Source organism: Theropithecus gelada, chromosome 4 (genome assembly GCF_003255815.1).
Source record: "Theropithecus gelada isolate Dixy chromosome 4, Tgel_1.0, whole genome shotgun sequence".
In the NCBI taxonomy this organism is placed as follows: Eukaryota; Metazoa; Chordata; class Mammalia; order Primates; family Cercopithecidae; genus Theropithecus; species Theropithecus gelada.
The window spans coordinates 161,545,823-161,572,696 of NC_037671.1; the positions used below are offsets into that span (position 1 = coordinate 161,545,823).

Consider the following 26,874-nt stretch of genomic DNA (forward strand, 5'->3'; position numbering starts at 1 on the left):
GGAGTGCAGTGACCCCATCACAGCTCACTGTACCCTGGACCTCCTAGACTCAAGGAGTCCTCCTGCCTCAGCCTTTCATTGTAGCTGGGACCATAGTCATGGGCCACCATGCCTGGTAACTAACCTTTTCATTTTTTGTAGAGACAGGGTCTCACTTTTTTTCCTCGGTTGGTCTTGAGCACCTCGAGTCAAGCAGTTCTCTCACCTGGGCCTCCCAAAGCCATGGGATTACAGGTGTGAACCACTGTGATAGGCCTGTAAAATTCTTAAAAAATGCTAATTAATTTATAATGAAGCAGATTAGTAGTTACTTGGGGAAGGAGAAGGGGAGCACAGGAAGGAGATATGACAAAGGGGCATGAAGAAACTTTTGAGGATAATAGATTTGTTCATTATCTTGATTGGTGCCATATAAATATATACAATTATTATGTGTCAATTAAAAATAATAATAGGCAGGGATAGTGGCTTAGACCTGTAATCCCAGCACTTTGGGAGGCCAAGGCGGGCAGATGGCTGGAGACCAGAAGTTCAAGACCAGCCTGGGCAACATGGTGAAACTCTGTCTCTGCAAAATATACAAAGATTAGCTGGGCATGATCGGACCTGCCTGTAGTCCCAGCTACTGGGAAGGCTGAGGTGAGAGAATTACTGAAGCCTGGGAGGCAGAGGTTGCAGTGAGCCAAGATGGCACCACTGTACTTGACAGAGCGAGGCTCCATCTCAAAAAAACAAAAAAGAAAAAAGAAAAATTGAGGTGAAGTCTTGCCATGTTGCCCAGGCTGGAGTGCAATGGCACGATCACGGCTCACCGCAGCCTTGGCCCCCAGGGCTCAAGGGACTCTTCCACCTCAGCCTCTGGAGTAGCTGAGACCACAGGCATGCGCCACTACACCCAGTTAATAGAGAAAAGCTCTTGCTATGTTGTCCAGGCTGGTCTTGAACTCCTGGGCTCAAATGGTCCTCCTGCCAGGATCTCACTAAATGCTGGGATTACAGGCCTCAGCCACCAAGCCTGGCCTATTGGGTGTTTTAGTGGTAATAATTGTATTGTGGATATATTTTTAAGGAGTCCTTATCTTTTAGAGATATTTGATGAAATTTTTATAGATGATATGATGTCTGGGATATGCTTCAAAATAACACAGAAAAGTAGTAGAATATATGGAAATACAGATGAAATAGGATTGGCCACAAATTGATCATTGTTTTACTTGATTATGAGTTTATGAGGGTTTATCATAGTAATCTCTCTACTTTTGCATACATTTTTCCACTATAAAAACAAACAAAAATTATCTGGAAATATTTGAAAGAACATTTAAATGACAGAGAGTTTTGCTATAAACATCTATGAGAAAAATGAATGCTACAATATATTATTATTATTATTTTGAGACAGAGTCTCACTCTCTTGCCCAGGCTAAAGGGCAGTAGTGCAATCTTGGCTCGCTGCAACCTCTGCCTCCCGAGTTCGTGATTCTTGTGCTCAGCCTCCTGAGTAGCTGGAATTATAGGCGTGGGCCATCACACCCAGCTAATTCTTGAATTTTCTGTAGAGAGAGGGTTTCACCATGTTGGCCAGGCTGGTCTTGAATTCCTGGCCTCAAGTGATCTGCCTGCCTCAGCATCACAAAGTGCTGGGATTACAGGGGTGAGCCACCACACCCGGCTCCTAAAATATATTAATTCATAGCAACCTTAAGTTATAAATTCAATCCATATCAAACCCAATCAACTTAAAACTCAACACTTTTGATGAGTAGATCCTAAATGTTATATGAAACTAAATGATTGAGACTAGCCAGGATAATATTTAAAGAGTAAAGAGGGAAAGATTCGATGTAGACATAAATCAAGACATTTTACAAAGGTAAATATGGTTTTATAACATCGGAATGATACTAATGCAGAGACAGAGATATGGCCCAATGGGACAGACCCAGAAATGACCCCGTGCACATAAGGGAGCACATATGTATATCTACATGAGTAAATATAAAAAAAAAAAAAAAAAAAAAACTCTGAGAGAGAAAAATAGTACATTGCAAAAGGACAAGTGTCCATTTTAAAAACAAACCAAATAATACTGTGTATTATTTATGGGTAGATATATGTGCAGTAAAAGGCAGAAAAACATGGACAAAAAGGATTCATAATTATTCTAGGAAATGTATTTACTCCTAGAAATGAAAAGAATAAAATATAGGGAAGGAGGATCAAGTATGTTCTTTTTTCTGAAATGCCCTTGTATCAGAAAATCTCTTATTTTTTTGAAACAGACTCTCACTCTGTTGCCCAGGCTGGAGTGCAGTGGCACGATCTTGGCTCACTGCAGCCTCCATCTCCCTAGCTCAAGCAATGCAGGTGCCTCAGCCTCCTGAGTAGCTGGGATTACAGGCCACTACCACCACGCCCGGCTAATTTTAATATTTTTAGTAGAGACGGGGTTTCACCATGCCAGGCTGGTCTCGAACTCCTGACCTCTAGTGATCTGCCTACCTCAGCCTTTCAAAGAGCTGGGATTATAGGCGTGAGCCACCGCACCGTGCCAAAAATGTCTTTTAACTGATGTAATTGAATATTTACTAATTTCTATATCTATTTTCTCAACTATGTGGATAAGACCAGTATGACCATTAACAATGCCATATTCTCCTCCATTCACTTTCCTTCAGAACGCTTTTCTCTTTTGGCATGTTATGATGGACTTAGGGCCTTTCACAGATTTGATATATTTTAATCAACTACAGCCTTGGTTCTCTTTTTGATGCTCAAAGTCACAACTTGGCCAATGAAGCCCTTTATTAAGTAGCACCCATTTCCTTTTGATACCACTGCATTAATCTTTGAAAGTTTCCTTGCTTTGGGATAAAAGAAGATATGCCAGGCTCAGTGTAGCCCTGCCACAAACATGAAATCAGCTAGCGTTCTAAGGAGACTCATGCCTTTTATTGACTGACTGGTATAAGAAGTCATATTTCAAGTACTAGGGTTGCCTATTGGGTTCATCTCATCAGGGGAACCAGAAACTCTGGGGTCCTCTCAAGTGGATAGAGTTAGAAAGGAAGAAAGGATGTGGATGTATTTTTACATCTGCACATACAATGAAAGGAACATCTACATATTCCATTTTGAGATGATAGGGAAACTCGTGCAATTTAAGGTTCTGTATAGCCTTAAATTGTCACTCTACGATTTGATGGATGTCATCTTACTGTCATCTAGTCCATTTTCAACACCTTACTGTATAATTATAAGAGCAAGACTCATGTATATAAACTTTTATATATATATATAAAGTTCTGGCTAAACAATTTGATCCTTTCTTCTACTATCTAAATTCTAGCAATATTAGGACAAAAGTGAAAGTAGACAGACGTAAGGGGATATGGTTTGGCTGTGTCCCCACCCAAATCTCATCTTGAATTGTAGCTCCCATAATTCCCACGTGTTTATAAATATATAAAAGTATATTTATATATACATTTTTACATATAATATAAAATATATGTAAAATTATATATTTTATATTATACTTTTATATATTTAATAATATTTTAATTTTACAAAATCCTGGCCAGTTATGAAAGCCTTTACGTTTACTTTGCTCTTTTTTCTGAGTTACCAGTTTTTCTTCTTTTAAAAGACAAAACATCCCCCTATCAAATTTATATAATATTATGCTATGTATTATTATTTTTTGAAGTTTGCTTTGTATAAATCTGAACAACTCTCCCAATTAGTAATATCTTGATGCAATATCTCTTATAGTCTTTCATTTTCCAGTAGGAAATCAAAGATGATCTTGGTATTTGGAATTTCATGTAAATAGGAAATATTGATGCATGTAAATATCAGCTACCCTTGAGATTATTTAAAATTCTCTTTTGATGTATGGGCCAAAATGTCATATATATTTCTACTACCTTTATTTTAATTGCAGGTAACTTTAATCTCTAGTATAGAAATCCAATTAAGAAGAGGCCTTTGAATAAATATAAACATTTATTGTTTTAGTGGTTTGTGAACTAAAACCTCCAAAAGCCAATAAAGAAACTTTTTAAAATCAGATTTTATCTAGACTAATTAATTAAATTAATTAAATTGATAACTGTGATAGTTAATGTGTCAATATGGCTAGATTATGATGCCCAGTTGTTTGGGCAAACACTAGTCTAGATGTTGCTGTGAAGGTATTTTGTAGAGTGATTAATATTTATAACCAGTTGACTTTATTATTTTATTATTTTTTATTTTTTTTAGAGACAGGATGTTGCTGTGCCACCCAGGCTGGAGTGCAATGGTGTGATCACAGCTCATGGCAGCTTTAAACTCCTGGGATCAAGTGATCCTCTCACCTCAGCCTCCTGAGTAGCTAGGACTACAGGCATGTGTCATCGCACCCAGCTAATTTTAAAATTTTTTGTAGAGACATGTATTAGTCCATTTCCACTCTGCTATAAAGATACTACCAGAGTCGGCTGGGCGCAGTGGCTCATGCCTGTAATCCTAACACTTTGGAAGGCTGAGGTGGGCGGATCACCTGAGGTCAGGAGTTCGAGACCAGCCTGGCCAACATGGCAAAACCCTGTCTCTACTAAAAATACAAAAATTAGCCGGGCGTGATGGCACATGCCTGTAATTCCAGCTACTTGGAAGGCTGAGACAGGAGAATTGCTTGAACCCAGGAGGTGGAAGTTGCAGTGAGCTGAAATTAAGCCACTGCGCTTCAGCCTGGGCAACAGAGTAAGACTCTGTCTCAAAAAAAAAAAAAAAAAAGATACTACCAGAGTCTGAGTAATTTATTTTTTATTTTTTATTTGAGACAGAGTTTTGCTCTTGTTGCCCAGGCTGGAGTGCATTGGCGTGATCTCAGCTCACTGCAACCTCTGCCTCCTGGGTTCAAGCGATTCTCCTGCCTCAGCCTCCCGAGTTAGTGAGATTATAGGCGTGTGCCACCACGCTCAGCTAATTTTGTATTTTTAGTAGAGATGGGTTTCTCCAGGTTGGTTAGGCTGGTCTATGAACTCCCAATCTCAGGTGATCCGTCCACCTTGACCTTCCAAAGTGCTGGGATTACAGGCATGAACCACTGCGCGCAGCTGAGTCTGAGTAAAGATTAAGGAAAGAGTTTAATTGATTCACAGTTCCACATGGCTGGGGAGGCCTCATTAAACTTACAATCATGATGGAACGTAAAGGGAAAGCAAGGTACATCTTCCCACGGTAGCAGGAGAAAGACAGCACAGGGGAAATTGGCACTTATAAGACCATCTGATCTCCTGAGAACTCACTCACTCTCACGAGAAAAGCATGGTTCGAAACTGCCCCCATGATCCAATCACCTCCCACCAGGTATCTCCCTCAACACATGGGGATTACAATTTGGATTACAATTCAAGATGAGATTTGGGTGGGGGCACAGAGCCAAACCTGTATCAAGAAAGGGTTTCACTATGTTGCCCAGTTCAACTTCCTGGCCTTAAGTGATCCTCCCACCTCAACCTCTCAAAGTGCTGGGATTATAAGCATGAGCCACTGTACCTGGCCCATTTGACTTTAAATAAGGAGGATTACCCTCTATAATGTAGATGGGCCTCATCTGATCAGTTGAAGGCCTTAAAGCAAAGATTGAAGTTTCCCAAATAAGACTCAAGACTGTAACATAGAAATCCTGACTGAGTTTCTAGCCTACCCTACATATTTCAGACTTGCCAACCTCCACAATCCCATGAGCCAACCTTAATATAAACCTCTTTCTCTCTGTATCCCTGACTGATATAATCACTTATATTAAAAAAAAAAGTGTCAAATGCTAAACACTGCAATTTTACTCAGTATCAAAGTGGTCTATAGATTCAGAAAATGTTCTACTTTCCTAACTCTTGCTAAAACCAACTCACAAAATATACATGTGCCTATACACTTCCAGCACAATAAATTCCATTTGAAATCACACACATTTCTTTAAAAAAAGCATATTTACATAAATATTAAGGAAGGAGACCACTACTACTCCTGCTGCCCTCCTCCCCCCACCTTGCCTAATTCACAAGACAGGAGTAAGAGAGAAAGAAACAAAAGTAAGATAAATAGCCAGACAACCTTGGCACGATCACCTGGCCCTAGGAGTTAAACAAAGTAATAATAATAACATCAACCCCTGGCCTAAACTACTTGTGTTATCTGTAAATTCCAGACACTGTATGAAAAAAGCATTGTAAAACTTTCTGTTCTGTTAGCTGATGCATGTAGCCCCCAGTCACGTTTCCCATGCTTGCTTGATTTATCACGATCCTTTCACGTGGACCCCTTAAAGTTGTAAGCCTTTAAAAAGGCCAAGTATTTCTTTCTCGGGGAGCTCGGCTCTTAAGACGCGAGTCTGCCGACGCTCCCGGCCGAATAAAAAAACTCTTCCTTCTTTAATCCGGTGTCTGAGGAGTTTTGTCTGCGGCTCGTCCTGCTACAATATGACTATTTAATTTTAGTGCACAATTCCAAATTTGTTCATGCAGTCAAATATACTTGGCCAGGTGCAGTGGCTCATGCTTGTAATCTCAACACTTTGGGAGGCTGAGGTGGGAGGATCACTTCAGCCCAGGAGTTCGAGACCAGCCTGGGCAACATGGCAAAACCCTGTCTCTACCAATAACAATAATAATAATAATAATACAAAATGCTAGCCAGGTGTGGTGGCACATGCTTGTAGTCCCAGAGACTCAGGAGGTTGAGGTGGGAGGATCACTTGAGCCCAAGAGATGGAGTTTGCAGTGAGCTGAGATGGCACCACTGCACTCCAGCCTGGGCAACAGAGCGAGACTCTGTCTTAAAACAAATAAAAATGAAAAAACAAACAAACAAGTCATTCGATGCCTCAATTACCAGTTTTATATTCTGTAGTAACTGTACTTACCATTATTGAGAAAATCTATAATAAAACTATATTCCTTTAAAATTAAGGTAAAATTAAATCTCCCTGATTCATTGTAGAATGTTATCCCTTTAGATATTTAAAATTGTTTAATATAAAAATACCCAAATTTAGAATTTTTTTTAAAAGAAACTAATATTCATAAATCATTCTTTTACTTAGAAAAGGGTGAGGAGTAGTTGGTTCAATCCCCATCTTGGTAAAACCAGAGACTTTGCTGTTAGATATGATTTAAAACTGCCATTTTTTCCCTTTCTTTCTTTGAAGTTTCTTGCTTATTTTCTATCTTTGAAGTCCTTTTGAAGTTTTTATTCTTCTCTTGTAGCCTGTTATATTTCATTTTTTCTGAGCTTACAACTAATTTCAGGACAAAATACATTGTTTTAAAAAGTTTAATTTATACTACTTCTAGCTTTATATGAATGCATTTATAGTTACCCTTTCTGGATTAAAAATAATTTCAGGTGAACTATTCAACTTCCAGTTCCTTGTATATCGTGCATTTTACCAATCAAAGTTTCCTAATTTCAGTTTCATCATCTTTGGAACATACAAATCTCATTATTGTGCCCTGGGTTCTCTGAATGCCATTTCCAATTCAAGAGGCTTCTAATATGTTTTTGTGATTCACAGTGCTCCCAGCTCCTTTTGGAAAGAACAGAAACTTTTAGCTGTAAAACAGATTACCTTATACTCTAAACCAAAGTCTTAACATTTATGAATATTTAAAATTTAGCATCTACTTCCTGCCTTCTGATTCACTGGGATGCTTTCTTTCAAATGTAGCCAATTCCTTTACCCTTGTAGTATAGGCTTATTTTGATTTGCTATCTCTGAAATCCTATGGTTTAGACAATGAGGAGGTGGATTTTAATACATCTCAACTCTCCTGGAGAGGTGACTTTAGTCCATTTAAGACAGATGGGACAACATCCACTGTAGTACAGCATTTTTATAAGGTACATACTCTGGTAATCCTAAAACTATCATTTTTGGAGTATTCTCTCAGGCTGGCTTCTCATCAAAGTACAAGATAATTAGGGCCAGGCGTGGTGGCTCGCACATGTAATCCTAGCACTTTGGGAGGCCAAGGCAGGTAGATCACATGAGGCCAGGAGTTTGAGACCAGCCTGGCCAATAAGGCAAAAACCCATCTCTATTAAAAATATAAAAATTAGCCGGCTGTGGTGGCATGTGCCTGTAATCCCAGCTACTCAGGAGGCTGAGTCAGGAGAATCGCTTGAACCTGGGAGGCAGAGGTTGCAGTGAGCTGCAATCGTGCCACCGCACTCCAGCCTGGGTGACAGAGAAAGACTGTGTCTCAAACAAAAGCAACAACAACAAAGTAGAAGATAATTAGAAAAGTCCCAGGAACTAACTCTGACTAACGTGGGTTGGGTCCAGTGCAGTCCTGGAACAACATGGTATCTAGATAGGGGTGTTAGGAGAGGCTCAGTCCTAAGCAGAGGCCTATGTCGTGAAGGTTAGGTGGAGCAGATGTTAGCTTCCAGAGAAGTAAGGGGTGCTGGGCAGACTGACTCAATAACCTCTGCCAAGATTTATAATCACTCCTGTGGTCTGAAAGGAAGGACCTACTGTAACCTGCTTTTGCATGAATTCCATAGCATTATTCCCATCAGCTTTTCCTGAATCCTCAGCCTTTGTGACACTAGTAATCCTTTGTAAATACTATAAGCCAAAAATAAAACTCTAAGCTCTTGCCAACAATCATCTGAATGGACCCCTCCTCTAGGCAAGGGCATTCCAAAGTTAGCCTGGAAAATAAGCTCAGGCCATGATGGGAATGGGGAGCTGGACACACCTCATTATACACTCCTCCCTTTTGGAATTACTGATAGAACAGACTCTTTAAATCTGGTAAGAAACATTTACATACTGCTTTGGATCCTGAATAAATTTTTTATAAAATTTTTAAAAAGGGAAATATTTCCAGGCTTCATCTGCATGATAAAGCCTTGGTCTCCACAACCCCTTATTAGTAACCCAGATGTTCCTTTCTATTGATAATGACTTTTTCAACCAATCACTAATCAGAAAGTCTTTAAATCTACCTATGACCTGGAAGCCACCCCCTCTCTGAGTTGTCACACCTTTCTGGACCAAACCAATGTAAATCTTACGTGTTTTAATTGATGTCTCATGTCTCCCTCAAAAGTATAAAACCAAGCTGTACCCCAACCACCTTGGGGACATGTCATCAGGACTTTCTGAGAATGTGTCACAGGCACATCCTTAACCTTGGCAAAATAAACTTTCTAAATTGATGGAGACCTGTCTGAGATACAGTACTCAAGGTTACTCAAGGTCGTAGTCACATATGAAAGACTATGTTTTTGCCAGTAGTCCTGCTACCCAGCATGAAGAAGCTTAGATAAAGAATAGTTGGTGGTAATAACTGGAAAATAAAAGCATTTCGTGTTTCTTCCCCTAATGAATTGAGGCATCTTTATCACAATATTTATGGTCATTTATCACCAAATGCAGAAATTACAGTTTGCTATGATCTTGCTGACTGCATCACTTCCACGTGTATGTGTATCTCTGCTGAATAGAGTCGCTCATACTTTGAACCAAAGCACGTGGTTTCAATAAAGAAGAATCCTGAAAATAACGCACTTCATGTTGTGATGATCATTTTCATTCTTCCTGGTGATTATGAATTTGTGAAAAAAGAGAAACTCTGGAATGTGTTTTCCCCTGTTACAAATTTTCTCTTTTGTGCCCTTTAAAGATACATCTTTGCTGTACTGCTAGAGTAGAGAAAAGGTTTTCAGAATTCTTTTTCCTTTTTAGGAAGTAAGTTGGTGTTTTCTTGAAATCCTGGGCTCGAGCGAGCCTCCCACCTCGGCCTCCTGAAGTGCTGGTATTACATGCCTGAACCACTATGCCTGGCCAGTGTTTTGTATTTACATAAACATTTATAAAGGTTGCAAAGGAAACATTTCATTATTTTTTTTTCCAAAAGCTTATTGGATACCCTAAATCCATATTAGTGTTTACTTTGGCACTCTCTCATTCAGCAACCATTTCTCTGCTCGTTTATTATTCCTCCCATGTATCTGTTAAATTTGGATTAGTTTAATGGGAATATAATGTGAATTCTCCCAGAAATAAGACACTTAACAACCATCATTAATAAACATTAGATTCTCATTTATTAGTGGCCCTCACTCATTCTAAGTTATACAGAAGAAAGCATGAATGAACTAGCTGAAAAGAAACCTATTGCATTAAGCAATATATCTCCAATGGCATTTTACTTTTGTATTTCATAATATTATTTATCAAATTTTATTAAATGTTTATGTAGTTTTAATCAATAATGCTATTCATACTACTACTAATAACAAATTAATGATAACTCAGTCTAGAAAAATATAATCCTTAAAGCCATATGGTTATAGAAAATTTATTTATTATTATTATTTTTTGAGACAAAGTCTCGCTCTGTCATCCAGGCTGGAGTGCAGTGGCACGATCTTGGCTCACTACAAACTTCGCATCCCGGGTTCAAGCCATTTTTCTGCCTCAGCCTCCCAAGTAGCTGGACTACAGGAGCCTGCCACCATGCCCAGCTAATTTGTATATTTTTAGTAGAGGTGGGGTTTCACCAAATTGGCCAGGCTGGTCTCAACTTCCTGACCAGAGATGATCCGCCCGCCTCAGCCTCCCAACGTGCTGGGATCACAGGCATCAGCCACCACGCCTGGCCCCAGGAAATTGTTTAAAAATTAAAATTTCAGGCTGGGCACGGTGGTTCATGCCTGTAATCCTAACATTTTGGGAGGCCAAAGCAGGAGGATCACCTGAGTCCAGGAATTAAAGACCAGCCTGGGGAACATAGTGAGACCCCCTCTCTGTGTGAAAAATAAAAAAAATTTGCCAGGCATGATGGCTGGTGCCTGTAGTTCCAGCTACTCAGGAGGCTGAGGTGGAAGGATCACTTGAGCCTGGGAGGTTGAGGCCGCAGTGAGCTATGATTGCACCACTCTACTCCAGCCTGGGTCACAAAGTAAGACCCTGTCTCCAAATTAAATTAAACTAAAATGTCCGTTTATGTTCATAATTTTCTAATGTGATATATATGATAAAGAGATCAATAAAATGATTTCAAGCATAAATGAATATTACACTAGAGCAAATTCTACAAGAGAATAGTAGAATGGAATTATAAGTTCAAGAAGAAAAGAAACGACAAATTTTTCTGACAGTTAAAAATGACCTTGTTCGAATGTTTTTTAAAAATTGATAGTAGTGGATAGCAGCCTTTATAAGATGGCCCCCAGTGATCCTTGCCCTCAGGTGTAATATTTATGCCCCTGTGTAATCTCATCCCCATGAGACTGAGCTTGACCTAAAGACTTGCTTATAATAAAGCGAATACAGCAAATGTGATGGGATGAGGCTTCTGAGATTAGGTTACCAAAGCCCTGTGATTTCTATGTTGCTCTCCTCTTTTGCTCTCTCTTTCTCTTTTCTGTGCTCTGAAGAAAGCCAGTTGCCGTATTATGAACTACCCTATGGAGAGCCTCATGTGACACAGAACTGAGGGAGGTCACTAGCCATTAGCCAGCAAGAAACTTAGGCCCTTTGCCCTATGGTCCATAAGAAACTGAATCCTGCCAACAGTTATGTTAGGAAGCTTGGGAGTAGATCCTCCCCAAGTCAAGTCTTCAGATCACCCCGCAGTCCTGGCTGACCCCCTGATTGCAGTCTTGTGAGAGACTTTTATCTGCCCCAGAGAAACTGTGAGATAATAAATGGTTGTTTTCAGCTGTGAAGCTTAAGGACAATTTGTTACACAGTAATAGATAACTAATATAATAATGATGAGTACCAAAAGCCTATTGTTTTTAGAATCCATATGATACATTTAAGGGTGATCAAATATTTTTACTTTTAAAGTGACATTAATTTTCAATAAACTTGAAATTATGTCATTTGCAGCTATTTAAACTTATGAGAAAACATTTTAGAGGGCAACTTAAAACATAGATGTGCTTCATCATGATTATCAATTCTTTTAGGAAGTATATGAGCCAAAACATTAGGAAAGTACTAACAGCATTGAGAAATCATTATTTCTTGGTGATAGTAAAAGAGGTTAAGAGAGAGAATCAAGAGTGAAATGGGGCCAGGCACAGTGGCTCACATCTGTAATCCCAGAACTTTAGGAGATCAAGGCAGGCAGATTGTTTGAGGTCAGGAGTTTGAGACCAGCTTGGCCAACATGGTGAAACTCCATCTCTACTAAAAATACAAAAATTAGCTGGGCATGGTGGCACATGCCTGTGATCTCAGCTACTCAGGAGGCTGAGGCAGGAGAATCACTTGAACTTGTGGGGTGGAGGTTGCAGTGAGCCAAGATCATGCCACTGCAATCCAGCCTGCGTGACAGAGTGAGACTCCATCTCAAAAAAAAAAAAAAGAGTGAAATGGGAACTAGACGGTTTAATTTCCTGCCATGAAGAAGTAACTTTAATACTTGATCCAAGTTAGAATGCACACAACTCAAATAATAGCCTCTGCCAATTAAGGGCTTACAGTTACACATGATACCTGCCCCATTTAATCCTTACAACAACCCTTTGAGGGAGATGTTATCAGGATAGGGATTTGAAAGAGCCAATATATCACACCTCATGTTGTTTTGTTGAGTTGAGCCTGCAGAAGAGGCACCTGTCTATCCAGCCATCTGGGGAGTCAAGGAGCTGTCAGTACATGCACAGCATCACCTAAAATATTAATCCTATCCAAGAGCTGAAAGTAGATAAATAGATGTTACACGCTTTCCATCACACAAGCTAAAAAGCATAAGGCCTGGGTTCAATCCCAGGTCTCTGACTCTAAACACCATGCTCTTAATTGCTGTCTTTCCAGAAAAAGAGGGAAAGACTAAATGCATTTTCTACTATGATCAGATTATACCAATCGCTCATATATTTTTCTCTCCTTTTACATAGAAGTGCAGTAAATGTATGTCCTAAACCAATACTCTACTTAAGATTTCAATTTGATTGTAGTAAAATATACATACCATACAATTTACCATTTTAACCATTTTTAAGCAGACACTTCAGTGATGTTGAGTACACGCACATTGTTATACAATCACCGCCATCTATTTCCAGAACTTCATCTTCCTAAACTGAAACTCCATGTCTATCACCCAATAACTCTCCATTCCCCACTTCCCCTTGCCCCTGATAACCACCATTCTATTTTGTCTGTATCAATTTGACTACTCTATGTACCTCATATAAATGGAATCATATGATATTTGTCCTTTTGTGTCTGGTTTATTTCACTTAGCATAATGTCTTCAAAGTTCATCCATGTAAGAATATCCCTCCTCTTTAGGGAAGAATAATATTCCATCGTATGCAAATGCTACATTCTCTTTATGTATTCACTTATTGTCTTAGTTGGTTCAGGCTTCTATAACAAGCTGTCATAAACTTGGTACCTTATAAACAACAGAAATATATTTATCACTCACTGTTTTAGAGGCTGGAAAATCCATAATCAAGCCATCAGCAGCAGGTTTGATGTCTGGTGAGGTCCTACTTTCTGGTTCATAGATGTTCACTTCCTGCTGTGTCCTCACGTGGTGGAAGGGGTAAGAGGTCTCTCTCTGCAGCCTCTTTTACAAAGGCAATCATCTCATTCATGACCTAATTGCTTCTCAAATGCCCCACGTCTTAAGACATCACATTGGTGATTAAATTTCAACATATGAATTTTGGGGGGACAGAAACTTTCAGACCATAGCATCTGCCAGTGGACACTTGGGTTGCTTTTACCTTTTGGCTATTATGAGTAATACTGCTGCAAACAGGAGTGTACAAATATCTGTTTGAATTCCTGCGTTTCTTTTAGATATATACCCAAGAGTGGAATTGCAAGATTATATGGTAATTCTATGTTTAATTTTTTAGGCAATTGCTGTCCTATCTTCCATATCAGCTGCACCATTTTACATTACCACAGATTCTAAAATTTTTAACAAGAAAGTATAACTAAAATAATAAGTGATTAATGATATAAAATGAGCAATGTAGACAATTAGCCCATAATTGTAGCCTCTCAGAGCTTTAAGTGGTCTCTAAAGTGCATCAGTCCAAGTACCCATCATATATTTGAAGATAGTGCTTAAAGTTCTCGGATGATGATTACATTAACCCTCTGGCAAACGTTGATTAAAGGCTTACTAGTTACCCAGCACAATGCTGTGCAGAGCTAAAAGGAACAATGAAATTATCCATCCTTTCTTGGAATTATTTCACATAACTGCCACATGCAGCCTTAAACATAACAAGTTGCCGATTTACCTAGGATAATGATTCACCTGGGTGGAAAGACCACGTATTTCAATTATTTTACTTCCGGTCTCTCTCCATGGGAAAGATAAACTAGCTTTAAAAATGATGTGGGTTGGTAAATATTTGCAGTTAGAGTATGAGGTCACCATAGCAGTTAGAAAACAAAACAATCTAAATATAATTGTAGATCCTTATAGAAACCTGACATCGAGCCATGTCCACCTACACTATTAGGCCTTCCACAGAGTTAGAAAGTCTTCCACAGAGTTGGACAAGTTTAGAAATTACACAACTCTGAGGTGTAGTGAATGTTTATAAAAAACCGGTTTCTGTCTCAGTTGGGAAATACCAAGTACTCCTAAACGATGACAAAAACAGGTGGTAGACAACAAAGAGAGTTGTTTTTTAGTGTGTGTTTTTGTTTTTGTTTTTTTTTTTTTTGAGATGGAGTCTCACTCTGTCGCCCAGGCTGAAGTGCAGTGGTGTGATCTCAGTTCACGGCAACCTCTGCCTCTAGGGTTCAAGTGATTCTCCTGCCTCAGCCTCCTCCAGAGTAGCTGGGATTACAGGTGCCCACCACCATGCCTGGCTAATTTTTGTATTTTTAGTAGAGACAGGGTTTCACCATGTTGGCCAGGCTGGTCTCAAACTCCATACCTCAAGTGTTCTGCCCGCCTCGGCCTCCCAAAGTGTTGGGATTACAGGCATGAGCCACCATGCCTGGCCCTTCTAGGCAACTGTTAACTCCAATTCTATCCATACCCCTAGCAAACTTGGACTCCACTTGGTAAAGTATAGGTGGAGGAAGCGGTGTGGAGCAAGGGCAGGGAACAAGGAGAATCTAAGGAGCATTTCATGTTCCTTTTCCTTAATTTTCCAGTTCAGCTCAAGTTGTCAAACATGTACCTCCAGCACATGAGGTACTGGAGACACAAACAAATTACACTTGGACATTACTTCAAGATGCTCAAAATCTAGCTTAAGAGTATGGTTTATTTTTTACATGTTTAGTTGTTTATTTTAGAACGCTTCACAGGTGGGATGAAATATTTTACAATGCTATAATCATGTATGGTTAGGTAAGGAGCAGATAACAGCTCCGTTTGTGTGTGTGTGTATGTCCAAGGTCACTGTAAATAGTTTACCCCTTTACCCCAGCTGGAACCAGCCTGTGTCCCTCCCAGAGAGACCACACTACTTTTAGCTTAGATTGGATAACTCTTCACATACAACGCTTTGCCAAGGTCCCAGCTGCTTCATGTTTGCTTAGTTTGATATTTTATTAACGCCTATTTAGCATTTCAATAAACTCCAGAATGTTTCCAGGTTACTTTTCATAGTATTACAAAAAACAGTGATCATTTAGGCACTGTATTAGGCTGGATTTACTCAACATTTCCCGAATGCTTAAATACCAGGTCCTTGGGATACACCAGCGAACGTAACAAGCAAAAATTTCTGCCCTCATGCAGCATACATTCCAGTGACTACATATGATAAAAATCCAAAATAATTGAGGCCACGCTGGTCTGGATCCTCAAGTGATCCACCTGCCTTGGCCTCCTAGCGTGCTTGGATTACAGGTGTGAGCCACCGCACCCAGCCTGCTAGTCTTTTGACTGGCCTCCCCATCTCCAAACTCCATCCTCCATATTAGTGTTGCAGGACTTTTTAAAATAAAACCTCGGTCATTTAATTTCTCACATTAGAAACCTTCCACTCTTTTTCACTGTTTACAGTAGAAATCCAATTCTCTTAGTATGGTATATAAGATTCTTCATGATCTAGCCCCAGTACAACACTCTTTTCACCGTATATTCTTTTGACTTAAGTCCACCCAATATTCTTTTCACCGTATCCCTTCCATCTGGCCAGGCTGAGTCCTGGCAGCCACGATCCCCTATGGATCATGCTGGTTGAGATCTCCTGGGTTGCTCATGTTATTCCTGCTCCTACAGATATCTCCATCTTCTTGTCTACTTAAAGAAAACCTACTTATCTGTGTGCAATCACCATAAAGACTATCTCTCTTCTGCAGCCTTTCCTGCAATTCCCATACCTCTGGCACTGACAATCACCTTTTAAAAATACCCCACCTATATTTCTCCTAGCCTCTACAGTATTTTGATTACACTTAACTAATTACATGACTTCTCTTTTAGTCTTCTTCTCTAGTCTCTTGAGGCCATGGACCATATCCTATTATTCTGAATCCCAAATGCCTAATACTGTGCTTGGTATATGGTTAAGGTGATCATATGACTTGGTTTGTGCCTGTTGACCCGGCTTAATAATTAGACCCTCTTTACTCCAAAAGTATCTTGGTTTGGCAGATAAGTTATATTTGGTCATTCTCCACATAGTACATGCCTGGCAATGAAAGAATAATGAGTGAGCACCAGAATCTGAGCACTTATTACCATACAATATATACATATGTAGTAATACTTTTTTTAAAAAGTTGTTTATGACGATGTGCTGCTTTTTTTCTTAGCTTCATTAGAACTGGCCAGCTCCTCTTTCTCACTTGCCAAGTATGGGGAGTTGGTTTGGAGTCGGTGTCTCATCTTTTCCAGTTATAGTGTGAAAGTAGCCCACCAGCCCACGCTGTTATTCCTAAAGACCGCACTGACTTCACGGACTTAAGTTATCATTGCTTCCAGTTTCCTTGGGCAAGCAGCACGCAATTTTGGACGCGCTGCGTGGTTTCAGAGTCGGCTGTAACTTGTCTCACTTTGTAATCATCAGGAAAAGTTCCTGATGCCAGTCTTCCAAACGCTCAATGAAATTAATAAAAAACAGCACCGCAGCAGAGGCTGAGATGCAACGACAAAAGTTGTCGTAATTATTAATAATACCTAACCCTGGATTACTCCCCTGAAAGATCTGTATCTTTGCAGCAGGCGCAATTCAGTTTGGTTTCACCCAAAACAAAAATGGTCTCCGTCGGAGTCCATTTCCTGTGCGGACCAATCAGAATATCGAATACAGGGCACGGGGCCCGCACTTCCGCCCGGTCTTCCTGGTCTCTCTAATCGCGCCAGTGCGCCTCCGACTCGGAACGACTTCCGCGGCAGGGGCGGCGAGGGCCGGGGGCGGCGGGCGGGATGAGTGCGGTGTGCGGCGGACCGGCGCGGACGCTGCGGGTGCCGGGACGCCACGGCTACGCCGCCGAGTTCTCCCCGTACCTGCCGGGCCGCCTGGCCTGCGCCACCTCGCAGCACTACGGCATCGCGGGTGAGGCGGGGCCGCGCAGCCGGGGCTGGGGGGCGGAGGCGGAGGCGGGGGCCAGCCGGGCTCTAGCTCCTCGCGCTCGAGGGAAAGCCCCTCTGAGCGCAGACGGTTCCGCGGGTGCGCGCCAGGGGGCAGAAGAGGCGCTGGTCGGCGCCTCTCACTTTGCGGAGCGCGAGGAGTTGGTCTGAAGCGGGAGTCGATCCTCGTGTGTAAGTGCATATAGGTGTAGCCTGGTAGCCCGTGTCCTTGTTCTTTGAGACCGGCTGCCTCTGCCACCTGTCACACGCCCAGGCACACGTCCCCGTGCGGAGAGCCGGGGTAGCCTGCGCGGTACCTCGGAGCGGTCCGCTCCACACAGCTGTACGGGAAAGACGGTCTGAGCCAGAACCGCCCCAGGGCTCGCGAGTTGGCCCAAATTTCCCAGTCTGCATTCGAGCACTGAGCCACGACCTGCGGGCTGGCCGTCCTAAGAAGGATGCTCCTGAATGGACGCCTGGAGTCCAACCGGTGACACCATGAAATATATTAAGTTCAGTTCTCACCTGTAGTTGTCTCACGAGGAATGCATACTTTAGCAAGTAGCTGTTACAGACTACAGTTAATTGTCTCCAGCGGGGCGCATTGGCTCAGCCTGTAGTTACAGCTGCTCGGGAGGCTGAGGCGGGAGGACCGCTTGAGCCTGGGATGTTGAGGCTACAGTGAACTGAGATCACATCGCTGTGCCCCAGCTCAGTGAGCTGAGATCACATCACTCCACTCCAGCCTGGGTGACAGACTGCGACACCGTCTTAAAAGAAAAAAGGCCAGGCGCGGTGAGGTGGCTCACGTCTGTAATCCCAGCACTTTGGGAGGCCGAGGCAGGCGGATCACCTGAGTTCAGGAGTTCCAGACCAGCTTGACCAACATGGAGAAACCCCGCCTCTACTAAAAATACAACATTAGCTAGGCGTGGTGGCGCATGCGTGTAATCCCAGCTACTCGGGAGGCTGAGGCAAGAGAATAGTTTGAACCCAGGAGGTGGAGGTTGCGGTGAGCCGAGATCGCGTCTTTGCACTACAGCCTGGGCAACAAGAGCAAAACTGTCTCTCAAAAAAAAAAGAAAAAAGAAAAAAAAGTTAATCATCCCTCTCCGTGGACTAGATGAAAAGGCATGGGTTCATTCTCGCTTTTGCCTTAATTCATGTCCTAGCTATTATAGGCACTGAAGGGAGATGCAACAACTCATTTTATGATGTCAGTGGTCTGTTGTATTTTTTGTTTTGTCCTACAGCAGAAAAAAATGTTACTTCTAAAACTCAGAGAAATACTTGATTTATTTTCTTTATTAGCTCTTAGTGCTTGGCACATTCAGATTTACATGGCCCACCAGTTGGATTGAAGACTCATGAGTCTATAATGGTAGTAGTTTCCTTTTTTTCTTTTTCTTTTTAGAGACAGGGTCACACTCTGTTGCCTAGGTTCAGTAGAGTGGTGCAGTCACGGCTCACTGTAGCCTCAACCTCCTGGGCTCAAATGATCCTCCTGTCTCAACCTCCCCAGTAGCTGGGACCACAGGCACGTACCACCACACCTGGCTAATTTTTGATTTTTTATTTTTGTAGAGACGGTATCACTGTGTTGCCCAGGCTTGTTCTGAACTGGGTGCAAGCGATCCTCCTGCCTTGGACTTCCAAAGTGCTAGGATTACAGGCGTGAGCCACTGTGACTGGCCTGTAAATGCTACTTAAAATCTTATGCAAAAACTCTTTAAAAGGAATTGGTATTTAAAAAAACATTCAGTCATGTTTAAATAGAAGAGATATTCCCCCTTGGTCTCTATAAAAGTAAATACAACTTTTAAAATACAATGGCCCTTTGGTAAAATAATCTTTGACGGGTAACATATTAATACTGTTTTCAGCAGTGTATTACCACCAGTTATGTGGTAAATCCCACCAGGTATCTCCGCATTCATATTTTGCTTTAAAATCCTGTGTTAGATGTATTTTAGATTTACTGGTGAGGAGTGCAGCCCCTGGGGTCTGTAAGCCAGAGGTTTCTCATCTGTCAGTAGGGATGATAACACCAACTTGGAAGGTTTGTGTCTCTGGTGCCTTGTCTGGCTACAGAGTAGGCCCTTAAGTATTTCACCCCTTTGTTAGGCCCATGTCTGGATTCCAATCTTAGGTGCAATGGGAAGTTGAATATTTAGTAACTGAAGTACAATATGGAAAAACAGAAATAGAGAACACATTTGGTATTCATGTCCCAAAAACTTTAGGGAGAAATTGATCACCTGACTGTTTGGTATTTAAGGTCCGAAAAACTCTGGGGAGAAATTTGTGGTATTAAAATCAGGTACCAATTACTTGATAACTCCTTGACTTTTGATGTTACCCTGGCAGGTTCAAAGGGATGACCTTGATTTTTTTTCTCTTTAGGCTGTGGAACCCTACTAATACTGGATCCAGATGAGTCTGGGCTAAGGCTTTTTAGAAGGTAAGGGGGCTGAAATTATTAAAGGTATTTACTGTTGCTATTAAAGCCTTAATAGAGTTAGGTTTTGACTCTTTGGTTAATGTTTTAATATACAATATAAAAGGAACCTTGGCGTTTGCATAGGATGAAGCTTATTTTTAGCTGGTTGTGGTGGTGCACACCCATAGTCCCAGCTGTTCCCAAGTCTGAGGTAGAAGGATCACTTGAGGCCAGGAGTTCAAGACCAGCCTCGTGGGCATAGGGTCCCCCACTATGTTAGGGGCACCCCGTCTCTAAAAGAAATTTAGAAATTTTTTTTTATGCACAGAGTCTGGCTCTGTCACCCAGGCTAGAGTACAGTGGCGCAATCTTGGCTCATTGCAATCTTTCAGCCTCCTGGGTTCAAGTGATTCTCCTGCCTCAGCCTCCTGAGTAGCTGGGATTATAGGTGCCCGCCACCATGCCCAGCTAATTTTTGTATTTTTTAGTAGAGACAGGGTTTCACCATTTTGGCCAGGCTAGTCTTGAACTCCTGACCTCCGGTGATCTGCCCGCCTTGGTCTCCCAAAGAGCTGGTGTTATGTGTATGAGCCACTGGGCCCGGCCTAAAAATTTTTTTTTAAAGATTAGCTATGCTGTGGTGGTGCACACCTGTCGTCCCAGCTACTTGGGAGGCTGAGGTGGGAGGATTGCTTGAGTGCAGTTCAGGGCTGCAGTGAGCTGTGATTGGACCACTACGCTCCAGCCTGGGTGACAGAACAAGACTCTTTCTCTTAAATAAAAAACAAAACAAATCTGAAGCCTGTCTCTTAGTGTCCACTCGTAAATTATAAAACTTAAACATAAAAAAATATGGAGTAATATATTGTGTAGCATTACATTTTTGGACTGTTACGTTCCACTGGACTGTTTTTTTAACCTTTCTGAATCTATTGCCATATTTGTCAAGTACCTGCTCTCTTAACTCCCACAGTTGTGAAGATTACATGAGATATACGTGTTAAAATATGTGATAAATTGTAAGAAAAAAACCATAATTATAATTGTTATTTTTTGTTGTTGTTGTGTAGCTGCCTATGTAAGTGTTGTGTTTTTTTGTTTTTTCCTAGTGTAGCTTTGACTGGAATGATGGTTTGTTTGATGTGACCTGGAGTGAGAACAATGAACATGTCCTCATCACCTGTAGTGGTGATGGCTCGCTGCAGCTCTGGGACACTGCCAAAGCTGCGGGGCCACTGCAAGTCTATAAAGAACACACTCAGGAGGTAGGAGGGGAATCGTTCTGAGCTGATTATTTTTCTTTCTTCGACTTTGGTTGAAATCCATTTGGGGATGTACACATGGAGAAATATCTTCAGGGGACAAGTTTAAACTTTAGCATTTCGTATACATATTAGATGTCACTTATTATTTGATTATTCAAACATAAAGTACCTTTGGCCTAAGGAGCTGGGAAAGAAAAGAAAAGGTCAGTCTTCTCATTAGGCAGAAGAAACGCCTCCAGCAGTGTACTCTGGCACCATTTCCTCCTGAGAGGCCCATCACTTTCTTTGTGCTCTAAGAATGTGCTTGCCACACGGTGCCTTAAGGTAGAGGTAGGTGGACTTTTCACAGAGACGTCATAAGATTGCCTTTGGGGCTTCAGTGAGATTCTCGAGGTGTTTCAGAGTATATTGGAGCAAGAGCATAAAATACTGAGTATAAGGCAGAACTTACTGAAGGGATTTTATATCTAAATCTAGTTCATGTGTCTAGAATTTGTGTGTGTGTATGTATAGCATAGAAAATAGTTTGGGCTTCAGTTGTACTAACATACATGTATATTTTCAGTGAACATAATAATGAAGACATCCTCTTTTTGTGTTTTTACCTTAAATATTTTAAGATTTTCCTTAAGGTAGCAGTACATCCTTCAAATAAAAACTTGCTAATCTACTTTCAAATTTTTGTCCACCACAGTGCCTGGCCCGAGAACACCCTCAATAAATGCTTATTAGATGCAGGAATATCAGTCTTTTGTGGTAAAGATTAGTTATGTGAGGGATCCAGATGTTTTATAGCTATAGCTATTGACAATCAAGATTTCTAAGATTGTTACTGAAATAATGAAAAATTTTAGTTTCTATTTTAATTGTGATAGCTATTTGAATAAATGTAGTTGTAAATTATCATGTTTTCAGGGAATTACTGAGTACTAAGACAATTTTGGTAAAGGAGAAGTTTTAGTTTCAGGATGATCAGTGCACGAATCTCTACAGAGCAGTATGTCCAAAATTCAGATACTTTTGTGGAACCTATGTGAATTTTGTGTGTGTGTGTGTGTATGTGTATGTGTGTCAGGGCGTCACTCTGTTGCCCAGGCTAGTGCAATCTTGGCTTACTGCAACCTCCACCTTCTGGACTCAAGCCATTCTCATGTCTTAGCCACCAGAGTAGCTGGGATTACAGATGTGCACCACCATTCTCTGCTAATTTTTGTATTTTTAGTAGAGACAGGTTTCACCATGTTGGCTAGGCTGGTCTTGAGCTCCTGGGCTCACGTGATCCACCTGCCTTGGCCTCCCAAAGTGCTGGGATTATAGGTGTGAGCCACCGTGCCCAGTCAATTTGTGTGTGTGTGTGTGTATGTGTGTGGGTTTTTTTTTTTTTTTTTTTTGTAGAGATGGAGTTTCGCTACGTTGCCCAGGCTAGTTTTTGTGATTTTTGACATTTTTTTTTCTTTTATCATTTGTATTATAATTAATTTAATGTTTTTCTTTTCCTTCTTTCTTTTTTAAAAAATACTTTTCTTTTTAGAAGTTTTTTTTTCTTTTTCTTAAATCTTTGGTGCCTTTTATTACCTATATAAATTGAAGGGTGATAACTAACATCATAAAATAATATTGCTACGTAAGTTAAATTCAGTATATTGACTTAATGTTTTTCTTTCAATCAACTAAAGTTGTTGCTTCATTTATCCTACAACAGTAATATTCATGAAACAATGGGGTTGATGGCTACTTTAGTATGTACATTTATTTGTTTTTAATGTATATTAAGATAAATAAGTAATGAACAAAATAAATGTATGTACCAGTTAAAATCATCTCTTGTGCAGCTACTTTCTGGGAAATACAGTTCTAGGATGTCCTGGATGGATGGTCACTCAGTCTTCATCTCAGTGAAAGTAAATTTCACTTTCTCTTGAGATAACTTATTTGATTTTTAGGTTGTTCTGATGATTAAGAAACTGCTTCTTGTAAGCCCAAATCTACCTTCTATAGCAACCAACTGCTGCTCTTAGTGCCTTTCTCTGAAGTGGTAAGACCAAGTCCAGCCCCTTTTGTCCAGGAAACCTCTTGAAAATAGCCACTGTGCTCTCTTCCAGACTGTACACTTGTCATTTCATTGCCCTGTCCTCAGATGACATGATCTTTACATCTTTCATCCTCCTGGTAGCCTCCTTTGATAATCCTTTGAAACAGTGCCTTAGAAAGGGGCACTGTTTTTCAGTGCCCCTTTCAATATATATCTAATTTATTCCAGAAATGTGATGAAGGGCTAAGCTTTATAAGATTTTACTACCATAGTCTTGAGCCCCTAGTTCTAATAATATTACCTAAAGTGGCTATACATTGTTCTCAGCCATGTCTTAGTGTTAGGTTACTTTGAGTCTACTAGTAACACACTTACCTCTTTTATTATTTGAACTGCTGTTAAACCAGTTTTACATCATTCTATAATTTTGCAACTGATCTATTGAACCAAAGATACACTTCTGTTTTTTAACTTTTTAAATTTGTTTTGCATGCTACTATTCTAGTTAGCCTTTGTTTTCTTTTCAAATGCAATTTTTGGTAAGCGTTTGTATCAGGATGCCTTGAATGTTAGTGTAATAGAAAACAAGTGGCTTCAACAGTCAGAGTTTACTGTTTCACATATTTTGCTTGGTTATGTGAAAAATAAATGAAGATAACCTTTTTAGGTATTTGTTAAAGCAGCACCCCTAATTATTGGCACCAATTTCTGCCTCAGTCTACTCAGGCTGCTGTAACAAAGTATTATAGACTGGGTGCCTTATAAAGAACAGAAATTTATTTCTTACTGTTCTGGAGGTTGGAAGTCCAAGGTCAGGGTGCCCACATGGTTGGGTTCTGATGAGAGTCCTTTTTCAGGTCAAAGACTACTACTATCTTTTCATTGTATCTGCAGGTGATGGAAAGCGGATGAGAGAGGTTTTGGAAATCCCTTTTATAAGGGCACTAATCCCATTCATGAGGGCTCTACATTCATGACTTAATTACCCCCCAGAGGCCGTACCTCCTAATACCATTACATTGTAGGGGGTTAAGATTTCAACTTGTGAGTTTTGTGGGGACATATTCAGTCCATTGCACATGCAAAATACTCAAAAATACTTAAAAGGATTTGAGCTCAAATGAGAGTTTTAAGGAGCTTGTAAATATTTGTTGAATAAATTAATAAATGAGGCTGAGTGCGGTAGTCATGCCTGTAATCCTAATACTTTGGAAGGTCGAGGTTGGCAGATCGCTTAAGGCCAGGAGTTTGAGACCAGCCTGGCCAACATGGTGAAACCCCGCCTCTACTAAGAATACAAAAATTAGCTGGGTGTAGTAGTGCACACCTGTAGTCCCAGCTATTTGGTGACTGAGGCATGAGAATCACTTGAGCCTGGGAGGTGGTGGTTGCAGTGAGCTGAGATTGTGCCACTGTACTCCATCCTGGACAACAGAGTGAGACTCTGTCTTAAAAAAAAAATTTATTAAAAAAAGTTGATAAATGAATGAACATAGCCAATTTCTGTTTGTTTGTTTGTTTGTTTTTCCACCAGTATGTTCAGGGAAACTATGTTGTGAAATGGAACAGCAACTAATGGCTCATTTTCTTCTATGGAAGAGATTATATAATAAAGATGTATGGCATGGTTTTAGTCAATCTGGGATTCAAATCCCAGCTTTGTAAGTTACCTGTTATGAGACCTTGCATATGTCACATGTTTTTCCTAAACTTGAGTGTTTTTATTTGCAAACTAAGTTTATTAGTAGTCTGTATCACAGGGTTGCTGTGAGTGCTTGAACTAGAACCAGCATTGAATAAATATGAGCTAGTATTATTATTTGCTCTTATTTTAATAGGGTTTGAAAAATACAAAACAAGTTAGAACTTCTCCAGTTACCCATTTTATCACTTGATGGCTGTGTGTCCAACAGTCAATGTTCAAGTTGTCAGATGAAGCAAAAAAGAGAAATCCAAGATTTAGATGTATTTTAGGCTTTGAGGAATGAAGGTCTTGGTGAAATGAAAAGAAAGAAAAACGTGGACATTATCTGTGTGAATGGTTGCTAAACTTAGCATCGAAGTAGGAATCAAATTGTTCTGTGTATTGTTTAACTGGTGTCTACAGAGGTCATTGTGTCTTTTGAGTCCCATAAAATGCCTTTGGCTTTGCTTATTCTAATGCTGCTGAATGTATAATAAAAAATTTAAAAAATTCAGTGAGAATAGAAAAATAAGAGTGAATCGACAATTTTATTTCACTGCTTTCTGACTTAAAACACTGTGCTACTGAGAGTGAGTTAAAGTGACTTTAAAGATGACATAAATCAATGTAATATATTAATTTCTAATTTTCAAACTAATGAGTTTGCTTATCACAGTTTAAAAAAGTTAAAATTTGTTTTCATTGTCAAATAGCAAGGTTTATCAATTTGCTGAATTTTTATAACATATTTGATCCATTGAGGTTTTTGAGCATTGCTTATAAAAACTTATTTTTGACCTAAGTATGCAACTATTAGTATTCTGTTATGGAGGAAATGTATTTGCTTATACATTTTAAGAGTTAAAATCTTGTTTATTTTAAAAAATGAATCAATTATTTGCTTTTTGATAATGATAGAAGTTGAGAAGTCAATAATGATAGGTACTGTATTAGTCTGTTTTCACATTGTTATAAAGAAATACCTGAGAGTGGGTAATTTATAAAGGAAAGAGATTTAATTGACTCTCAGTTCTGCATGAATGGGAAGGCCTCAGGAAAGTTAACATTATGGCAGAAGGTGAAGGGGAAGCAGATGACCTTCTTCAGGAGGCAGCAGGAGAGAGAGAGAGAGAGAGAGAGAGAAAGCAGGGGAAACTGCCACTTTTAAAACTGTCAGATCTTTTGAGAACTCCTCACTATCACAAGAACAGCGTGGGGGAAACTGCTCCCGTGATCTGATCACTTCCTACCAGGTTCCTCCCTTGACACATGGGGATTACAATTCAAGATGAGATTTGGGTGGGGATACAGAGCCAAACTGTATCATTCCACTCCTGGCCCCTCCCAAAGCTCATGTCCTTTTCACGTTTCAAAACCAATCATGACTTTCCAACAGTCCCCCAAAGTCTTAACTTATTCCAGCATTAACCCAAAAGTCCAAGTCCAAAGTCTCATCTGACACAAGGCAAGTCCCTTTTGTCTATGAGCCTATAAAATAAAAAACAAGTTAGTTACTTCTAAGATACAGTGGGGCTATAGGCATTGGCTAAATGTTTCAAATGGGAGAAGTTGGCCAAAACAAAGGGGCCATAGGCCCCATGCAAGTCTGAAACCCAGCAGGGCAGTTATTAAATCTTAAAGCTTTGAAATGATCTCCTTTGACTCCATATCTCACATCCAAGGGGTGGGCTCCCATGGCCTTGGGCAGCTCTACCCTTGTGGCTCTGAAGGGTGCAGTCCTCATGGCTGCTTTCACTGGCTGGCATTGAGTGCCTGTGGCTTTTCCAGGTGTACAATACAAGCTGTCAGTGAATCTACCTTTCTGGGGCCTGGGGGACAGTGGCTGTCTCCTCACAGCTCCAGTAGGCAGTGCCCCAGTAGGGACTCTGTGTGGGGGCTTCAACCCCACATTTTCCTTCTATACT

General features: G+C 40.4%; 1 protein-coding gene across 1 annotated transcript in view; it reads left to right on the forward strand.

The window, feature by feature from the left end:
- Window positions 1-16,950: 16,950 nt before the first annotated feature.
- Window positions 16,951-26,874, forward strand: part of PEX7 (peroxisomal biogenesis factor 7) — a 93,166-nt gene continuing 83,242 nt past the window's right edge. The window contains exons 1-3 of the mRNA XM_025382887.1: window positions 16,951-17,514; window positions 19,932-19,989; window positions 21,083-21,233. Of these exons, the coding sequence (XP_025238672.1) occupies window positions 17,385-17,514; window positions 19,932-19,989; window positions 21,083-21,233 (339 nt within the window). The 5' untranslated portion in view covers window positions 16,951-17,384. The remainder of the gene's footprint in view (window positions 17,515-19,931; window positions 19,990-21,082; window positions 21,234-26,874) is intronic.